General features: G+C 38.7%; 1 protein-coding gene across 1 annotated transcript in view; it reads right to left on the bottom strand.

The window, feature by feature from the left end:
• LOC149233540 (DDT domain-containing protein DDR4-like) overlaps nt 1-7,007 on the bottom strand; it is a 99,525-nt gene extending 92,518 nt beyond the window's left edge. The window contains 2 exon segments of the mRNA XM_089379792.1: nt 4,720-4,830; nt 6,336-7,007. Of these exon segments, the coding sequence (XP_089235918.1) occupies nt 4,720-4,830; nt 6,336-6,608 (384 nt within the window). The 5' untranslated portion in view covers nt 6,609-7,007.
• Between the last annotated feature and the right edge of the window lie 14,662 nt (nt 7,008-21,669).

The following is a 21,669-nucleotide window of genomic DNA, read 5'->3' as shown; positions in this document are numbered from 1 at the left end:
TGCAAGCTCCTAACGAGGAAAATCAAGGTCCTTCTAGTCAAGACACAAGACTAGAAGTACCTTCTGAGCTACAAAGCTCCACACATCTCCACAAATGAGCAAGTTGCACATATTCTCACCAAGCCCTTAGCGAAATGGAAGTTTGTCTTCTATAAAGATAAGCTAGGAGTAGTGCAGGATTCCTTCCTCGCTAAGAGTGTTGATGTTTATAACAGTAGATAGGTATTTCTGCATGGGCTAGGTATCAACACTCAAGCATGCAGAAATCATCCAAAGCCTCCTTAGGAAAATTGCTCAATTTATTGAGGAAGTCGTTTTTATGATTTAACCTAATTTTAACTTAGGAAAAACACATTAATTAAGCTAATTATGTTATGTTGGCTATTGAGCTAGGGAAACTAAGGAAATGTAATATTAAGTACATTAGTAAATTTGTTTAAATCTAAACCATTGATCTCAAGTGGTTTAAGATTTAATCTTAGCCATCCATCACTTTGGAAATTAGGGTTAGGGATTTAGCACAATGAGAAATTATAAAAACAATCCTAAGGAAAGGAGAAAGATACAACAATTGACAGAGATTGAGAATGTGATTTTCTCAAGGGCTGAGGAGAAAAGAAGTGTGCAAGAGCGAGAGGAAAATTTTGGAGGAGATTGAGTAGAGGCTCTTCACCAAGGAGGCCAGACCAATTTTTAAGCACAAGTTTTGCAAGGGACTGCACAAGGAGAGCTGAGCTCACATGTGCCATGCAGGTTTAGTATTTGGGCCACATGTAACATGCAAGGGTGGCTTCAGCAGGATGCATGTGTGAAAATGAGGCTGTGCATTGGTGGTACGGTGCTTCTGTGGTGCAGATAGGATTCCTCAAGGGTAGATTTGCCAACTTTATCTGCCGTAATAATTTCATGGGCCAATTTCCCAGTAAGGGAGCCTCACTATTCAGATAATTGAAAGTGAAGATCAGTTGGAGGATAATTTTATGTGATTGATTTCCCATATTTTACTTCTGATGTTTAAACTTTTTGAGTTAAAAATTCTAGTGTATCTTATATTCAGTAATTGCACACATATTTTCTGGGTTACAAAAATAAATAGGAATTAAAATCAGATCTGGAATTTATAAATTAACACAATGTGAGAAAGCAATGTGAGTTTCTTTTTTGAGTTAATAAATAGATGTGATTTTAAGGTTTTCAAATTTCTACTGTTTTCTGTTTTCTAGAGGCTTCTTCATTCTCTCCCTATATATGCGTTGGCAAGGATGTAGCCATGAAAGCAATGTGAATTTCTGTTTTGAACTAAAAAACAGAAGTGATTTCAACTTTCAAGTACTGCAAATTTCTATTGTTTTCTGTTCATACTTTTCAGTTAGCTGTGTTCGTAGATCTAGCATATAAACAGCACCTTTGAGATTCTATTCAGTTTCTAGCTTTCTAGGATTTGCACTTTGCAGGTCTAGTTACCATGTGCTGAAATTTTAACATTATGTTCAGGAAATATATGCAATCATGCCACTATATCATTGCAGGCATTATTTTATAACTGTGAATTTGTACCCATATATAGATCATCAAGCTTTGAAGTATATGTAATGTCCACATTGATTAATGCTTGTAATGGCAAATGGTCAATATATATGTGTGTGTGTGTTTTACTTTTGTGAGCAAGCAAAGGGAGAAGTAAATGTGTTTGCAGATGCACAGTGCGTCAACAAAGCACAAAATTAATGAATATGACCAATCAACTGTTGCGTTTTGAGCAATTCGAAGAGCCTTATTAAGATGCTCCATAACTTGGAGAAGCTTACAGGTCTTGCAAAAGACATACAGCAGATAGAAGTAGCTCTTTCAACCATATGGTGAAAGAAAGAATTTTATTTCACCAAACAATTTTGCATTCCTAAAGGGTCCATGCGGAAAACACTTACACTAGAAGCACAAACCAGAGCTAAGTCACATGACACGAGGACACGAGACACGGAGGACACATAAATACGAGTATTCAATACGAAACGCAGCGACCTGGAAACAGGACACGGGGGACATGTTTTATATATATATATACCGAAATATATTTTTTATCCATATTAAATTGCAGGTTGCAGCTTATCTAATCAAATTAAAATATAATTACTTCTCAAAGTTCATAGTTCACTTTAAAAAAATAAATAGAATCAAAATTTACTATTTAGAAATTAGAATGTGATATGCTTGGTCCTGATTCTTGAATATTCAATGTTCATTGTTCATGTACAACTTACAAGCACATAAGAAAATAACTAAAGTCTAATCCTATTGATTTCCTCTGCCCCTCTTGTGAGAAAATGCCATAGCTTTCCCTTTCCCTCTAGATGTAGATGTTGGTGCTGCTGGAGTTGGCAGTGGAGTTTGCTATGCTCTAGAAGCTGAAGAACTAGAAGTAGGAGCTATAGGAGGTAGACCACGTCCTCTACTGGTGGCAGGGGTAGCCCGGGCAGGTGGTGTCACCTGGAAACATTACAATCTCCCAATCCTGAAATCCTGAAAAACTGATAAGTCTGCTGCATTTTGAATGAAATCTAAAATTCTACTTTTTCCATATGAAATCCAATGAGGCCGGAACCACTCTCAAACATCTTGAGTCATTTCATGGTAATGTTAAAAATTTAAGTAAAATTACCATGAATAGCATATCAATACTAGGGCTTAGACTTGATCATTAAGCTGCCCAACTCAAAAATTATTTGTTTCTTTCAAAAAAAATTGCAGCTTATGCAAGCAACGTTTTCTATCAACGGAATACGCGTTTTCCAGATGCAGGACACGTCAAAAACCGGCGAATACGTTTTACATTTTACAGGACACGATGAAAAACGTTTTCGACACGTTTTAGGGCCGTTTTCGTGTCCGACACGTAAAATACGGGACACGGGACCTTGGAGGACATGTCCAGTGACTTAGAACCAGAGATGTTAGTGGACATTTTGAGTGATAAAACACTCAAACAACCGGACAGTTACATTTGGCTAAGTATATGGAAAGCTGTTACATTTGTCAACCTGATAAGTGTCAGCAACAAAATTAGTAAATACCATCCTTGCTAATACTATAAAAACCATGCCAACACGGAAGTATGGACTGTGTTGGTTTTACCAAAACTAGAAAAACCATGCCAATACGGAAGTATGGACTGTGTTGGGTTTACCAAAACTCAAAGGGGCACATACTCTATTCATTGTCTATTGCTTTTCTAAATGGGTGCATTTTATAGAATTGGAAAAAACATGGTGTTCCAGCACATATTGCGAGGATTTCCTTCAAAGAAATGCCTTGATTACGTGGACTGCCTATATAAGGCATAACGAATTCCTGAACAATTTTTTGCTAACGTTTTGGACAATGTCAGGAACAGAGCTTCAATTTGGCTGTGTATCATCCTCAAACAGTTAAACAGACTGAAATAGCTAAAATCTGACTCGAGCATTAATTGTGTTGTCCAGTATAGAATTGAGTGAGACAATAAAACATGATGCTACAAGTTTGATCTTAACAATTAGGCAGTCATAGCATAGGTTATTCAACTTTAACGATAGCAAATAGGCACTCTCCCAACGGTCTAGCAGAATTAAGATCTATGCCTTTAGATGCTCGTGTGTCTACTGATACTGAACAATTCGCATAAGGGATAATGGAGTTCTTCAAACCAGCCATACAAAATAATGAATAGCATAATGAAGCCTACAAGGTTGGAGTTGATATAGAGAAAAGAGAAAAACTGTGTCAAATTGGTGATATATCAATGGTGTTTTTACAAAAAAGAACAGTTTCCGTAAGGCCAATATAATACATCAAAAAATAACTTCTGCCCTTGTTGAACTTTGAGGAAATTTGGTGAAGATCTTTTCGATCTGACAAAAGAATTTAATTTTTAATATTGCCAACCTTTATGATCTATAAGAGGAGAATCGATCGATCTGACAATGTGGCAACATGAAAGCTTCCAAGTTGGGTTAAGGGCTTGCCCAAAAAGCCATTTGATACAATCTCGAGAATTCTAGAGATCAATGATTCTGCATTACCATCAGGTTGAGGATCAAAGAATGATACCTAGTCAAATGAAAGAACATGCTGATAGCTGATGCTGCATAGATAACTGAGAGTGCACTAAGGAAACTAGCACCGGAATTGCCAAAGGAATTTTGCTCGAAGAATATGTTTTATCTTAAAGATTGAACCAGGAGGTTCAAAACTTTCACGCCAAGCTTGGAACATATGTTTGTTGCAGGAGCATATGTTTCCTTATCTGCTATTATCAAAGATATATTTTGGCATTTAGATAGCATCAAAAATTTGACGGCTAGTGATAAGTTCATTATCTAAATGGGATGAGATGTAATCTTTTGTCATAGAATAATGCAAGGATGCGTTGAATAAAAATGTTATTTGGGGAAGAGTGATTATTTTATATGCCGTTTATGTTTTCCCCTGCAATTCTTGTAATGCTAAAGAGCCGCATCTTTTGACTTGACGCCTTTAGAGCAATTGATGACTACCTAAGCATACCCAACAAATAGATATGAGGTCCTGAGGTGGGACCCTAGTGAACCAATATTTCAGTCTTTGAGCTAATTACTGGGTCTGTAGCCAGGGCAGTTTCAGCCTCGGCCAAAAAAGTTTTTCTAAAATTCAAAGGTTTCAACTAAAAATCAACGTCAAAATGTCAAGATATTAGTCACACACCTTCAGTAGCGGTATGTGTATATCGCCCAGCATGCCGTTTGGCGTGATCAGTGCAGTTTCCAACTCCTCGGCAGTAAACTCCACTTTTATGTTCAAAATTGGTCGAAAGACCTGCAGTCTTTAAATAGGAAAGGGTCAAGATAGTTGCAGAGTAATATGATACACATAAATATATGCCTTACAGTAAACAAAACATGATATTCAATACTCAACCAATATAAAGAAACCATTAAAAAATTTAAAGAGATATAAAAATAGATTAGGTGTTATTGAAATGCCTTAAAATCATCTTTGAAAGATTTTAAAATAATTTTAATGAGTTAAGATTAATGCCCTACTGCTTGGAGGTGATTATCGAGAAAGATTTCATATTATGTTTAACTGGTTAAAATTAATGGTTTAAGAGCAGAGGGATCCAACAGAAACAAAACTATCTCATTACAAATTATGGGTTATTTTGGATAGCATAGGTTTTTTTTTAAATAAGAATGATGAGTTAACTCCTAATTACATATAGTAATAAATGATGGTCACTTCTAATTGAAAACTGAATTATAATTTTTTAGGAAAGAAATCAGCGCCTCTCTCAACCTAAATATTAGAGTGAGTATCCATCCAAAACACTGTATATTCATTTAAGAGTTTACAAGGTTTAGGCACCAAGTCATTACAACAAGTATCAAAACATTATAGCTAAAGTATTATAGTTCATCATGTCACTAATGAAGATTTGAATCTGGGTGGGGAAAATAACAGTCATTTCACCCAATTACCTGAAATAACCCAATTAACTGACAACTAAATTATAATATTTTGTTACTCTTATAAAATTATTGCCAAAAAAAAATGTCAGAGTAATAATAAAAGTCAATTGATCTGAAAACCCAAATAAATAATTATAACCCCATTCAAATTTTTAAGAATTTTAACAGGAAAATATTCTTATTGTTACAGTTGAGCTTACTAAAAATGCTTATATTCAATGATCTACTCCTTGACAGTGCACATATTAAATAATTTAGTTACAGTTGAGCTTACTAAAAATGCTTATATTCAATGATCTACTCCTTGACAGTGCAAATATTAATAATTTAATAATCAATACCTTAATGTGGGAGCTTAACGGAACACGAATGCTCATATTGCTTGCTTTACCTTTGTAAAAATGTAAGTTCTATTTGACGGAAGAACATCCATGTAATGACATGTGAGTTCTATTTGATGTAAGAATATCCATGTCATGACAACTTAAAGGACAACTTAAGCAACTAAAAGTGCTTGGGTTTAAAAAGCCTTTGATGTTTTACCCTACCTGATCTATTTGAGCTAGTTGCAAACCCAATGTTTCTCTGGACTTATAAAAACACTTCGGAAAAAAGTAAATAAAAAAGAGCCCCAGAGTAACTAAGTATTTGCTAAAAATGCCTAATTCAAACAACGGGATTAGGAAGAAAAGGTGGATGAGGTTGCAGCTCATTGGACATAGCCACCACCATTAGCTTATTAGGGTCTGTGTTGACGAATACTGGGCGAATAAGTAAGACGATTCGAACGTGGGACGAGCGAATGCAAGTAAAATAAAATGCTAAAAATTTCCATTAGGGTGGAAAACTCACGTGAAAGAAGCTGAGAATCGAAGCCAACTCCCACATGTTTCGAAGGAGCCATCGGCGTTTCTGGGTAGGAGGAGGAGGAGTCGTTAAAACGGTGACGAAATCTCGGTCTTCATTGCCACTGCTATTCCTACGGGGGGCAGAGCGCTCGATGGCAGGAGCGAGAGGCGCTAGCCGGGCTGGAGTCCTTGCAGTGCACGCGCGTGCTGGGCGACGTTTTCTGTTTTCCCCATGTTCCTGATCGAAGCTGCTTCCTCCTCTTTCCACCATCATCATAAATCAATCAATCAATGGAATTTAAAACCTCCTGCCCTCAAAATTGATGGCAGAGAATTCCAAAAATGATGGCAACTGCATTGATCCTTGAGAATTAGATGAAAGCGTTTGCAGTATGCAGTGCCATTCAGATGTACAGAGATCGAATCCCGTAAAGAATTAAAGTTGCCTCCACCTCCAATTGGGTGAGAAGACAAACACGGTAAGCAATAATAGTAGAGAGAAGAGGACCAGTGTTGAGAAATACGTCAAAGGCCCTCTACCCACCCCACATCAGAGCACACTTCTATTTTAACTCAGGGTTAATGGTCCGGATTTCCTGTTTTTGACCGATGACAAATGCTTCTTTTTAATGCTTTTGCCCTCAGTAGGGATTGCGTTCCTTCCATCGCAGCGGCCGTGTTATGTGGCCGTGATAATTTTTTATTTAAATCAGGGTGGATTAATTGACTTCATTATTGAATTTAGGTTAAGCGGTATTTAACTAATTTTATCGCTCAATCATAAAATAACAATTATTTATTTGTTTTTCTTTCTTTGTGATTAGAGTAATTGGTAATTAGGTTACATCAGTAAATTCCAACCACTAATGTTACACTTGCACATGTCTCTTCTGCACAGATACACTGAATATGAGAATTTGAATCACGAACCTCCTCACACATAATTTTATTTATTTTTATGGTGATTGCCAAAATTACTTACTTATTTATTAAAAGAAATGAGTTTATAAAATTTTATTTCTCAATTTAATATTTTTATATTAAATCATGAATGAGTTAGTTAATTTTTATTATTCAAATTAGGTTAGAATTCTACATTTAACAACTTAAACATTTTAATTAAAAAAAAAAAAATGTCATGAAAAATGTCATTTTGTTTATAATAAAAAAATTAACTTTTAGTTATTTGGTTTTAGTAGATATTATATCATATCATTTGAGAATGAAGCCTCTCACTGAATTTATGTTGTCAATCAAATGTTTAATATGAGAAAAATTGTGTTGTATGTGGGATGAGTCCACCTAATGTGGAGAAACAAAACTTTATTTATCTATTATAAAAATTATTAAATTTAATTTATTTATACTATTGGTTTTTATCGTGATATTTGAATTCAAGTAATTAAGTTCTGTATCTTGGTATTTTATTATGTGGACAACTATATATTAGGGGCAGACTAACTTATAGACAAAATAGCCTTTTTCATGGAAATGTGACCATACAATTTCAAGCAAGATTGTGATTTTTATAGTTTAAAATACATTTTTGAATACATAAATGGATTCAACTCCCTGAAAAACCCTTAGAGCACTACAATTCTACAAATTAAACAACTTAAGCTCAATATTCTAAAAATCTCTACCGGATTTTGGTTAAAATTAACTAGAAAAATTGCTCTCAAAAACATCATTTCTTCTATTGGTTAGACTATGCACTATATCTTCCCAAATGTAGCACAGGGGCACTAGGACATAAAATAACAATTAAATAATTAATGTAAATGAGTTACTCATTTATTAAATATGAATTTATAAATTCTTATTATTCAATTTAAATAGTTTTAATAATTCTCACTCCCCAATCACAAATAATAATAATAATTGAGAATAATTAATATAAATTATTTGTATATTTATTATTGGGTAGTCTAAGTCATAGATGAAATAGACTTTTTCACTAGAATCCAGTAAAACAATTCCAAAAAATAATGTGACTTTTTGTTATTTAAAATGCATTTGTAAATGCATAAATTGAATTCTACAAATTAGACAACTTAAACATTTTAATTAAAAATAAATAAATAAACCAGGGAAAAAAAATGTCATGAAAAAATCATTTTGCATATAACAAAAAAAATTAATATTTAGTTATTTGGTTTTAGTAGATATTACATCATTTGAGAATGAAGTCTTTCACAGTTTGAATTTATGTTGTCAATCAAAAACAAAACTTTATTTATCTATTATAAAATTTATTAAAATTAAATTATTTATAATATTGGTTTTTATCTGGGACGGGCTCAAATAACTTTGCAGAACTCTCAGCCTTAAAATTGCTCCTTTGCTGGCTCATTCACAGGAATATCCTCGCAGTTCAGATTTTTGGAGACTCGTTGAATGTTGTTAATTGGGTCAATGGGAAATATAGATGCCAGCATTATATGTTGATGCCACTATTTGAAGAAATCCAAAACTTAAAGCTTTATTTTAATGTATTTTCCATTGATCATATTTACAGGGACAAGAATGAAGAGGCAGACAGGTTTTCTAAAGAAGGTTTGCAGCAAGTTGTGGGCTTGTGGAGAATAACAGAACAGATCCAGGACCAGATCCGTGTGTCGGATCTTCCTCCATACACTTAATGCTTTTTGTCTCCATCTGTAAATGCTCTAGTTATCAGTGGACTCTATTATTTTATCTGATACTGACAGCGTATGAAAATCTGTGTTCTCTTTTTTCTGTTTGCTCTTCTGTGACAAGAGCGTACTAGAGATCTCTGATTTATGCATACACTATGGGTTGTTTTCCTTTGAAAGGAGACCCAGGTTCACTGAGGCAGACTTGATTATATTTTTTGGTTTGGCTGTTCAGGCCGGGTACAGGAGAATCATAGCTGGTTTAGGCGTGCTGATGTTTACACAGAGGAGTTTGTTTCTCCTTCTCATGCAGAATTTTGCTGAATGTTCACTCATCTGATTGTAACTTTTTTATTTCTTATAAAAAAGTTCGGTTTTTTTCTTCGGAAAAAATGTTGGTTTTTATCTTGATATTTGAATTGACGTAATTAAGTTTTGTATCTTGGTATTTTATTATGTGGACAGCTATATATTAGGGACATACAAACTTATAGATAAAATGGTTTTTTCACCGAAATGTGACCATACAACTTCAAGCAAGATTGTGATTTTTTATAGTTTAAACTACATTTTTGAATGCATAAATGAATTCAGCTCCCCTGAAAGACCCTTAGAGCACTACAATTCTACAAATTAAACAACTTAAGCTCAAGATTTTAAAAATCTCTACTGGATTTTGGTTAAAATTAACTACAAAATTTTCTCTGAAAAAAAGTCCTTTCTTCTATTGGTTAGACTATGTGCTATATTTTATATTATTTATTGGATAACTAGTTCATTTTGTTGTGGTGGTTGAGATGGACATCACTATATTAATAACTATTCTGCAGAAGTGAATGGACATTTAGAGTTTTCCAAAGTGACATGTTATTCCTTATGAGCTCATATACCTATGTAAGGGAGTTTATTTAATGGAGTTAGTTAATAAGTGGACAAACTCAATTTTTCAAATGAGTATTTTTTGGACAAAATAAAGTTGTATTTTGATTCACTCATTTGTTTGAATTTCAACAATTTTGATAGTTAGACGACCTCGTTTTAAAATGATCCAAAACCACTAAGGAAAAAGTTCTATGATCAAAGCTCTTACAAAATTTCTATTGGATTTGGGTAAAAAATTTACCAAAAAGAGATTGAGTTTGACCTCTTATTAATTTACAATCTTGTTTAATTAGTCCAAATCATCACTATCAATAAATTAAGCCAAATAGTCACATGCATCAAACTCTTAAATGGTGTCCCGCCTCTTAAGAGGTGGTGGATTTTGTATACAAAATATTTAGTATAAGTGGCTCAACTTTCATGATGCTCCAAATACGTAATGTAGGAAGTCGATAAATGGAGTAAGTCAATACATGAACTAACTCGAAATAGATTTGTGCCTCCTCTCTAGATGAGATCCTAGTGCAAAAGGTTAATCAATTAGTCCCCCATTTAGCTACTAGAGATATTGTCAAGTCTTTGCCACACCCAACAAAGCTCGAGAAAAATAATCCAAAAGGTAATTTGCAAAATTCTCTACCAAAGGAGCCAGCTAGCTCAGTATTGGAAGAGGATGAGACTAAACACCTCCTAGAAGACATGGATCTAGATGTTCCATCCATGATTGGTTTGGCAAAGGTCTGCCTCAATAAAGATCTGCAATCCATTCCAGACCATCAAACATATAATATTCAATCTAGTTAGAGTTCTTCAAATCCTCATTTAGGAGTTCATATGCAATCTTTCAAAGGTTCCCTCAATATGGTGAAGGAGAACAATAGAAAGGGGTGCAAGAGCATTATGGCCTTGGTCCAAGAAGATAGAGAAAAGTTACTCAACTCAAGGAAAGTCATGCCAATATCGGAGGCATTTCCTCCTTCTCAATCCAAAAAACCCTAAAGTTTTCATCCTAAATCTTTAGAAAATAAGTATGTTCTTTGTTGTAATTATTGTTATTGTGAGTCTCTGATATTTTATTGTTGACTAGTAGATTTCCTAAGATATTTGGTTGATAGGCCAAGATTTGTAGTCCTTTTACGATAAACAATAGTTTATGGACTTTGAAAATCTCATGTACAAAAAAAAATGTGAATTGATTCACCCTTTTTCGAAATAAATTATTCTCTCGTCGAAACATGGATTTTTTGAAAAACATGGCTCCTCTTGATGGATGGGAACTTTGTACCCAAGGGTTTCAACCCATTTTAATATGATTGATATGACCAAAATTTCAAGAAAAGAGGGGAAAAGGATGTAACTTTGCCTCGATGAAAAAAATGGACTCACTGGCAAGGTTGAGTGTATGCACTTAAAAACTTATTCCTTTGATAAATCCCTTATTTTCCTCGACTTAAAATCAAATAAATAAATAATGGTTGGTGTATACTAAGTCAAATTTACATGTTAAATATGGATAGTTCTACCAATGATGGGGATAAATATCATTAAGCAGGACCTTGGAGTTGCACCCAACTTGCCACCCATTATATGGTTGTGTTCACTATGTTGCAATTTCCTATGTTTGTTATTTTTTTTTACGTTGTGTTCACGGACACTGGGTGGTTGTTACATCCACGGGAAAATCTGGGAAAATCAACCCCGAAGGGAATCTTTTAAAGCCCGTCAGCCAGACTAGCAGGGCCTAACCCCAAGGGCGTCGAGGAGAATTGACCCTGTGACCTCCCGATCAACGAGGCACTTAACAGTGGGGACTCGACTAGTTGAGTTAACTCTTGGGGCTATTTCCTATGTCTGTTCTATAATGAAAGTATATAACATTATGAAAAGTTTGGCCATACAGTCCACCATGGGTTGACTTGCCAATGAGACACAATTGTACACTCCAAAATGTTGTGACGTACACTGCATGGGTTAAACAAGGCACAATATTTTCCTTGTACCAACAAATGAGGTTAAAATACAAAATGCCAACAAAGTATAAGATGTTAGAATGTAATGTCAAGTGTAGTGTGTGTTTATGTATGTGTATATATTAAGTTGCAATTTAATGACAACTTGGAGCAACTATGTGAAGATGACCTGTAAATCCTTGTCAACATGTTCCTCCCGTACATGGGCTTTGCCTAATGTTTCTATTCCAACGTAGGCACCTCTCTTGAGGCTTCGCCCTTCTGCCAGTTATTGTTGTGCCATTGAGGGAAAGATTTCCAGTTATGGTTTCTAATCTGAATTGGATCATTACATTATTTGTCATTTATCTCAATGTTTTTAGAGTGGAAAAAATGGAGGAGGCAGCTTTCAAGATCATTTTTACAAGCAAGCCTTAGTTTAAATAATTGGGGTCTAAACCCTTTCCATGCCATTTTGGGACATTGAATGACAACTTTTGGGCTCAAAATATTTTCACTTAAGCATCAAGTGACAAACATTGTTCTACACTCAATGACCTTTCCAACAATGTAAATATTGCATCAATTCAAGTTCGTATGCAAAAGGTATGCCACTCACAATTTGACCTACCATGTTTGACCATTACGATACAAGTGGATGCCATGTCAGACACCATTAGTCATGCATATAGGGATAGCCATGTCTAGACTATGAAGAAGACTTTAGAACGGTCAAAGTTGTAACTTTATTCAAGAGTTGAAAGAGTCAAACCTAACCCCTGGTTGGCTATTAGACTGTGTTAAAATTGGACCACTAGGAGGAGTAGGGGTTGGATTCTATGTTATTTTATATTGTTCCATAGTAAAGTGGTGCAATAAACAGTGAGAGTTATAGAGCATAATAAAATGGGTTAGTGTTTCATAGTAGCCTAACAGACGATAGGTCTTAATTAACTTCATAAAGAGCGTCTTCTCCTTTGTACTTGCAATCTTTTCATACCTCAGAAAAAAGAGTAGAGCAACCTCACCTTCTAGTTGGGATTTCTCTTATAAACATTTCCCAAAGCAAATCTTTGTGTTCATTATGGATGGTGTGTGATTGTATCTTTTGTTATTTATTTTCCACATTTTATCTATTTCATGCATAAGGTGAAAACAAGTACAAATATGGAATCTAAAGGAATTTAACCTTCATGGTATAGATTTCAGTTTATTTTATCAGATCTATTGTGCTAAACTATCTAAAAGAATATCCATGGCAATTTACAGATCATATTAGTATCAAAGTATGTTTCTTTGGGGAATCTCGTGGGATTTTTTTAGGGATCCAAGAACTCATTTAAGAAGAAATTCACGGAACTCTTGCCATGGTTGACGAGTTTGTTCACGATAATCTTGTCCACCAAAAGAGATATTCACATGACTAGAAGCGCAAGTAGCTGACATGAGCCATAATATATAACTCCTTACATAATTGTAGCAACCAAGCTAGGAATCAAAGAAGATCATGAAGACCCAAAAAGGGAGTTAAGAAAAGAACCTCAGAAAGAGTATCCAAGTTCAAGTGTCATTACCCATTCATGGTCCCTATTCAAGACAAAAGTAAAGGTCAACATAAAGTCATATCAACATGAGATCAATGCCTTAAAATTGAATCATTGGTTGCAACAACTATAAGTGTATTTTGGCATTTAACATGTAGATGAGGAGCAGAAAATATCATTTGCTAGGCTAAAGTTAGAGGGTCGTGCTCTAACCTAGTCATCTCTTGTATATCTGTTTCGATGGATCCGAAGAGATATACCACTTCGAGCAACTTACTCTCTCACCTATGAATGACTCTCCCCCTCATCCACTAGACCATGTTGGGGGGCTTGCAAGTACTTCCTCTTCGTCTTTACTAAATCAAAATCAAGAACCATCTAGATTCGATTGTGGGATGGCTCTCATTGAACATTATTACCCATTATATTCAAGTGACGATGACGATCTCTCTATATTTTTCTTATCAATGATTGATTTTCCATCACTATTATCAAACGTGGTTATCCCAAATCTCCCTCTTGAAATACCACCACCAACAACGATTTTCACATCTGATGAAGATGTTTTGGAGGCCCTTACCCTTGGGATGAGATGCATCATTGTTCCATGCTTTTACGAAACTCGATAACCCCTACTAACCCTTATGAAAGTTAGTGCACCATGGAAACTAAGGATTTTCTTCTATCTGATCATGTTGATTGGTTTAAAAATCTGATACTAGCTTCTGACACTTTTGAAGAGGACAATCTGGCTAACAACTCCCCTACTATTCAAGTGGATATTTCACAAATACCCGGTGTCCCGATGTTGGTTCTTTGATTGGCATGAACGACAAGGAACAACCCTAGAGTCATCTAATGAGGATCTAACATTCCTCCCCTTTTAGGTTGGAGACTGGCCCTCTCTAGCCACAGGGGGTGTTTCCTATATTTAATATTATTTATATAGATTTTCTATGGTAACAAATAGATGTGGTCAACTTATAAAAAAAATAACAGAAGAAGTATTTTTTTTTTAAGTGAGTGGTTAAGCTCTAGGTAAAGAAACTTTGTGGCAATAAATGAGCAATGAATTAAATAAAAACTTTAAGTATGCAATTCAATAAATAACATTAGCATGAAAATAAAAGAAATGGTAAGAACTAAACACTGATTCGGGAAAGAATAACATGTTGTAAGAGGACGAAATCCTATCGGAGCTCTAGAGGGAGGCGTTCATGGATTTCCTGTGGCACTGTTGTCGGGCGCCTGATGGTCTGGGCTAACCCTTATTGCTCGACAGGCCTCGTCCATCCAACCTTACCATCATCCTGTGGTTTCCTTGGAGCCCTACGTTCCCGCGGTCCTCCCCGAATTTCTCACCGGTCGTTTTCACCATCGACCGTTTACTGTCGATTGCAATGGACCTAGATGAAGTGGACCATTCAGAGGACCCTAATCCCCATGAGGTCATCTGGTCTCGCCATCACACCATGTCGGGTTCTGGTCCTTTTGCTGCATCTCTACGACCTCTGTCAGCTCCAAAATCTGCACGGGACCGACCTAGGCCATCTGTGCCCCATCCTTTGCCCTCAGTTATCATCGAAGATGCCTCTAGCTTGGACTACCCACCACTTTCTTTGGCGACCCTGAATCTGCTTAGTACCTGTCTGCAACCTTCGCCAACTTTCAACGCATTGTTGCCCCATCTCCCCCACATCTCCTCTCTGCCCTGCATCTCTTCCTCCTCTGGCATCCCCCCTCTTGGGTCTACTACCTTCCCAAACCCTGCACATTCCGGATGTACCCTAAATCCTGGCGGCCCTAACGCCAGCACTCCTATCCGCTCTGGATGCTTCAACTCCCCGATCCCTAACCCTAAATCAACCCCATCCACTCCCCAGATGGTAAATTAGGGCATCCGCGGTCTTTTTCGGGACTATCCGACGGCTCGTCGACCTGACAAGCCTAAGAAAGGCAAGTGCCTCAAAGCTGTTGACAAGGACATCAACCTAGCCTTAGGAGAAGACATATTGATGGGGGAAGTTGTTGATACAACCAAGAAGGTCCCGGTGGGCCCAGTTTGTGGGCGACATTATACTGTGGAGCGAATTTGGCTATGGACCTTGGAGATTTGGGGCTCTTTACTTAAAGAATTGCCCATCATACTGGTGCTAGCGCGAGGTTGGTTTTCCCTTCGCTTCCATAGGGAGGAGTACACAGACTGGATACTATCTTGTTTCTGGCATATCGAATTAGCACCTATTTTGCTGAAAATATGGGATCCCTTGTTTGATCCTGAGAGGGAATAGTTGGGAGTTGGGTCGATTTGGGTCTGTTTACCAGGCCTTTCGATGCAATATTGGACTCCTATTGTTTTCAAGCGCATTGGAGACGCGTTGGGTACCTACTTGGAACATGATCAATCATATGAATCGACGGGGATCATGACTATGGCTCGCATCCTGGTACATTTGGATACCAGAGAAGGCCTGGAGGAAAAGATAACCCTACACTGGTGGCATTTCTCTCATCGACAAAACCTTGATTACGAAGGCGTTATATTCAAGTGTCGACAATGCCATAAGGTCGGACATCTCCTCAAAGACTGTCCACTACTTTTGCTTGTTACTCGACTGCTACTAAGGGAACGAAACACCGACAGACAGAAGACCCGATTGTGGACGAGCAGCCCACAGGTCTAGATCGTCCAAAGGATGTGGCTGGGGTCACTGTTCAGCCATCCAGTGCCTCCCAGGTGCCGCCTTCATCCCCTCCTAAGACTAGATCCCGGTCTACTGCGGAGATTTCTCCTACATTAGGTATTGTTTCTCCCTCCTTATCCCCTGCTCTAAATTTTAATGATGTTATTGTATCTATGGCTTCATCTGCATCTTCTACTGGTTTGGTTACATCTCCCATTACTTGTGCACTTGAACTCCTATTCCTTATCTTTTCCACCACCTCGCTGGCTGTCCTTGGCGAGGGACATCTACTCCATCCTATTTCACCTTCTGCTTCGGGCTCTCACGGCTACAACCTCCATTCCCGTCACCTGACTAATCCTGATATACTTGGGTTGGGTATCACACCCCCTACTACTAAGCATAGACCCTCTCGGGGGAGGCTTTCCAAGGCGTCCAAAGCCATTAAAATTGTTGAGGTTGATGTTTCCCAGGGCCATCAGAACAACATTAAAAGGGTACTTAGAGCATTGGACACCCTTGGCCTTGTTCCCTGATGAAGTGGCTCTCCTTCAACTGTAGGGGTTTAGCTAGTCCCTCTAAAATATTAGCCCTCAAGAGACTCTTAAGCTGTGAGCCCTGTGACATTATTTTTCTTCAGGAAACCTTAGGTTACTCCGAACAGATTGTTAAGACCCTTCTAGTTATCGTGTGAGGGTGGCACTTTCAAGCCCTGGATGCTGTTAGGCGATCTGGGGGTCTGGCGCTTGGGATCAACCCTCGAGCCATAAAGGTTTTATCTTCTTGAGGCGGTTAGGGCTTCCTTGGTATGGATATTTTCTGGGCCAAATTGGGCAAACATCTCTGTATTGTGAACATTTATGCTCCCAATCAAAATAGATTGGCCTTTTGGCATTAGTTCCTTGATAATCCCCTAATCGACCAATCCTCTATCCTAGGGGGAGATCTTAATTTTTCCATTGGACATGAAGAGTCCTAGGGACACCACTCGCAGTTGGATCCACTCACGGATAATATGGGCATTCTCTTAGAACAAAAAGGTTTTATTGATGTTCCTATGAACAAGAAGATGCCAACTTGGCACAACAAACGGACCAGAGATGCAGCTCTAGGGAGGAGACTCGACAGGTATCTCATCCATGAAGACCTGCTTACCTCTCTCACCAATTACAGACAATGGGTGGGCACTGGGGGAATTTCGGATCACTCCCTTGTATATCTAGAAGTGCCTAGCTCATTCAAGAAGCCTAGGGCTCCTTTTAAGTTTAACTCGACCTGGTTAAAGGATCCCAATTATCTCAAGATGGTCTCGGACTTTTGGAAGGCTCATCCCCTACCAAATGCCCAGAGGAAGGCTGAAGGATTTTGTAGTAACTTGTATAATCTTAAGAGATTATCCATAGATTGGTCCAAAAGGAAAAAAACTAGGAGGAACATACCCTTGTTGACATTGAAAATCAACTTGCAGCTTTATTAGATGAACAGGGAATAGGTTTCATCTCTATAGAAGAAAAACTACATCTAGTGGAATTGGAAGCCCAGAGAACAAAGATCCTATTGGATCGTGAAGAAAAATGGAGACTCAGAATCAGGGCTATTTGGTTACAAGCGGGGGATGACAACACTAAATTCTTTCATAAATTTTCAAATGGAAGGAAAGCCAACAACACCATTTGGCAGATGCCGACAGAATCGGGTTTGATTGCAAATGCACATTCCCAGTTGGCTTCGCTGGGTAATACTCACTTCAAGTAGTTGTTCAAAGCCCCTCCAGGCACACCTCTTGTCGATATCATTTGCATTGCTAGACATTTCCCCAGATTTGTGGAACCTGACCTGACGGAGGATTGCATAAAACTTGTTACTATGGGGGAACTGGGGGGCACCCTGAAGTGGTTCAAGACAGACAAAAGTATAGGGCCATATGGTTGGTCCGTGGAATTCTACCTTACATTTTTTTACATTATTGGACTGGACCTACTTGATGTGATTGAAGAATGTTGTTCATCAGATATAATGTATGAAGCTATCAATTCCACCTATATAGCCCTCATTCCCAAGATGGACTCCCCGCTATCTTTCAATGGCTTCAGGTTGATATCCCTATGTAACTGCCTATACAAAATCATTGCGAATATTATTGCAAACCGCATCAAGTCAATCCTGTCAAACCACATCTCCCCGGAACAGTTTTCCTTCCTACAAGACCGACAAATCCATGAGGCCACCGACACAGCACAAGAGGCCCTTCACTCCATCAAACTGAAGAAGCTTAAAGGGGTGATACTTAAGATTGACCTCTCAAAGGCCTTTGACAGGGTCAGTTGGTTATTCCTTAGGATGATACTTACCCATCTGGGGTTCCCACTAGTTTTTATCAGATGGATTATGTGCTGCATCACATCTATATCGTTCGGAATCTTAATCAATGGATCAACCTCCCACTCTTTCCAGGCAGAGCGAGGAATCAGGCAGGGGTGCCCACTCTCCCCCCTGTTATTTATTTTGATTATGGAAGGCCTAAGCAGGTTGATTGTGGCTGAGAAGCGTGTAGGACGGCTCATGGGCCTCAAGATCACGGATCAATGCACACTATCACATCTGCTATTTGTTGATGATATTCTCATTTTTCTAGATGGGAGAATTCAGGACATCATTACACTTGTTGAAGTGTTGAAACTATTTAGCACCGCAACTGGGATGGAGATAAATGGGGCCAAATCGACTATATCCTTCTCAGTCTGTACCCAACATGAGACCTATCTTGCACTCCAAAATTTCCCCTACCAAAACCTTACACTGGAGGATGGTTTGAAGTACTTGGGTTTTAGGATAAAAGCAGATGGATACAAAATTGCAGATTGGACATGGTTGATTGCCAAGGTGGAAAGAAGATTAAACATTTGGAGCCACTGTCTACTCTCCAAAGTAGGTAGACTGGTGCTCATTAAATCGGTTCTGGAAGCTACACCGGTCTTTTGGATGTCCTTAGCCTGGATTCCCCATGGCATTATACAAAGGATTCAGAGAGTCTGCTGCCATTTCCTATGGAAGGGTCATAAGGAAGGAAAACCCTATGCATGGGTCAAATGGAGCAGAATTGCTACTCCCAAAAAATGTGGAGGTTGGGGCTTAAAAAACCTTTATATTTTGCTCAAGCACTTGCGGAAAAATTAGGTTGGCTACTCCTGAAGCACAAGAGCCTTTGGTCGGAGGTGGTTACCTACAAATACATATGGCCACACACAGTCTTGGATTGGTTAAGGTTACCTTCTTGGAACAGGAAGGGCATATCAGTGATCTGGAGGGTTGTTATAAATACCCTTCCCATCATAAGAAGGGGTCTTACTTGGAGGATCGGTAATGGTGTGTCTGTTCACATTAGGAGCGATCCATGGATCGGCTATGGCAACTCCTACCACCTCCCTCCTGACCTGATTGCCTTCCTAAACCATAACGGAGTGGTAAACATAGCTCGGATCAGGGAGGCTTTGGATTTAACAGCTTAATGGCACTTGGGGTGGAGGACTTACTTGGCGGCATTAATCGAATCCCATGTGAGATTGAGGGATGAGGAGGACGAACTGATATGGGCTTTTGCACAGAAAGGGAAGTATACCCCAAAGGATGGTTATCCTATCATTCGTTATAGCCACAAGCCGAATACCTAGAAAGCTAGTGGAGTAGTATCTGGAAACTACAAGCCCCATCGTGGACTCGTTTACTGATGTGGAACATCATTATGGATAAGACCCCGACCGGAAAAAATCTTAGAAAACAACTGTTTCAGGGACTGACATGGTGTGTACTATGTCGAGCGGAGGAGGAACCAAATCAACATCTCTTTCTCGCATGTCCTACTACACAACAAGTCTAGGAACAAGTCTTACATACTCTAAATTTATCTCTCAGATGGACAGGAGAAGGTTTACAAAATTCTTGGAACAGGTGGTGGGCAGAAGCAACAAGCCCAAGAGTCTGAAATCTACTTCTGTTGGCTTGTTTGGGCCTGACCCAGGTTTAGAGGTGATTTAGCCAAGCAAATCCCAGTACTACTGGCCCTTTTGGCAATAGTTCGTGGAGCGTGGACTGAGGTCTCTACTGAAGTAGTATGGGAGGGTGCTAGAACCAGGTTTCTGCACCCTTGGGATGTCTGATGGGCTTTTGGAGGTCCGCGGTCTGACCCGTCGCTACACGCACTTACGGTCCTTTCGCGACCTGCGGTGCAGCTTCCGCGCAGCCCTACTTAGGGCACAACCCGTATAATACCCAAGATCCTTTCTACTTAACTAATTACTTAACTTGTGTGTGTAAGATTTATGGTTATTACAATATATTCATTAATCATATCAGTGCGTGCAATACATAAACGAATACAAACATAAAGAAGATAATGCACAGCAAATACACAGAATTAGGAATCAACTTCTCTTTTATTAATCTTCAATCTAGCTTACAAACTTGTCACCGCCCTGCGAACTCAGCTGTAGGGGTCCGCGCACTCAGCTACGGACTCTACTAGGCCTCTTCACACTCAGCTGTAGAGCCTCTTCCTACTATTACAACCCAAGACACTTAGAATCCTACTCTAAGCTCGAACCATCCCTTCGCTATTCTCTCTATCATCTACTCCTTTTACAACTTAGAGCCTCGCTCTATTTATACAATCCCATGGTCTGCAGACCATGGGTAGGCTGACATGGATTTACATTACATACATTACTTTAGGGCGGACAACCCTATGACTTAATTTCTACTTTGCGCTCTGCGCCCGTAATCGCGGAGTCTTACAAAACCTTTGACCAAAACTTGGGCTTTGAGCCCCAAAACCTGATGTGGGGGAATTCCATGCCCAACAGGCCCCCAACACAATCATCGTGACTCGTCTCGAGTCACTCTACTAGTGCGACGATCTTGGCACGGAGCCCTTCCAACCGATCCTGCGCTGCGCGGAGGTCCACAGCGCACTGTTCTGCAGTTTGCTAGATCTGCTCCACTCTTTTGGCCAAATTTTCACTATCACGGGCAAATCCCTGTCTTAAGGCATGCATCACCTTCATCTATGCAAGCCTTTTTTTTTTAATGTCTGCAGTGATGAGGAAGGCCTCATCAATCCAAGGCTGGACGCGCGCTTTAAAGACTGCCTCTTTCTGCCGCGCGGCATCCACCTGTTCCTTCAACGCCTTTGCTTGTTGTAGCTTCGCACGCCGTTGGGTCAAGACAACTGTTTGCGCTGTTCCACGCACTCTGTCATACTGCACTTGAAGATCTTGCGCCTCCGTTTCTAGGTGCTATATGTTGGGGTCCTCCAATAATGAAGTGAGGACTGCGAAGGATTCTTCCAACATAACGGTGCAGTTCTGTATTGCCTGGCTTATTTCTCCAGCCCTTTTTGAATAGCGCTAGTGCGTTGTTCCCTAACTTTTGGGGGCATAAAGTACTGCACCTTTAATCGCAGCTCGGGGTTGAGGTTCAGTTGTACCCTCTTTGCTTCCTCCTTTGCCTCACGGAATCCACTAGCTAATTTGTGGATACGCACTCCAACTGGTAGGTCTGTCACGATTTATAGCTCTAGAATGCGGCGACATGCTTCCTCTACCATTTGCTTCAACTGTTGATTCTGTGCAAGTACTTCATTGCGTT

Source organism: Pinus tabuliformis, chromosome J, assembly GCF_031772625.1.
Source record: "Pinus tabuliformis cultivar Carrire ecotype Pingquan chromosome J, CPIR1, whole genome shotgun sequence".
Classification (NCBI taxonomy): Eukaryota; Viridiplantae; Streptophyta; class Pinopsida; order Pinales; family Pinaceae; genus Pinus; species Pinus tabuliformis.
Note: the sequence above shows the minus strand (reverse complement) of the source record. Positions and strands in the feature narration are given on the sequence as shown.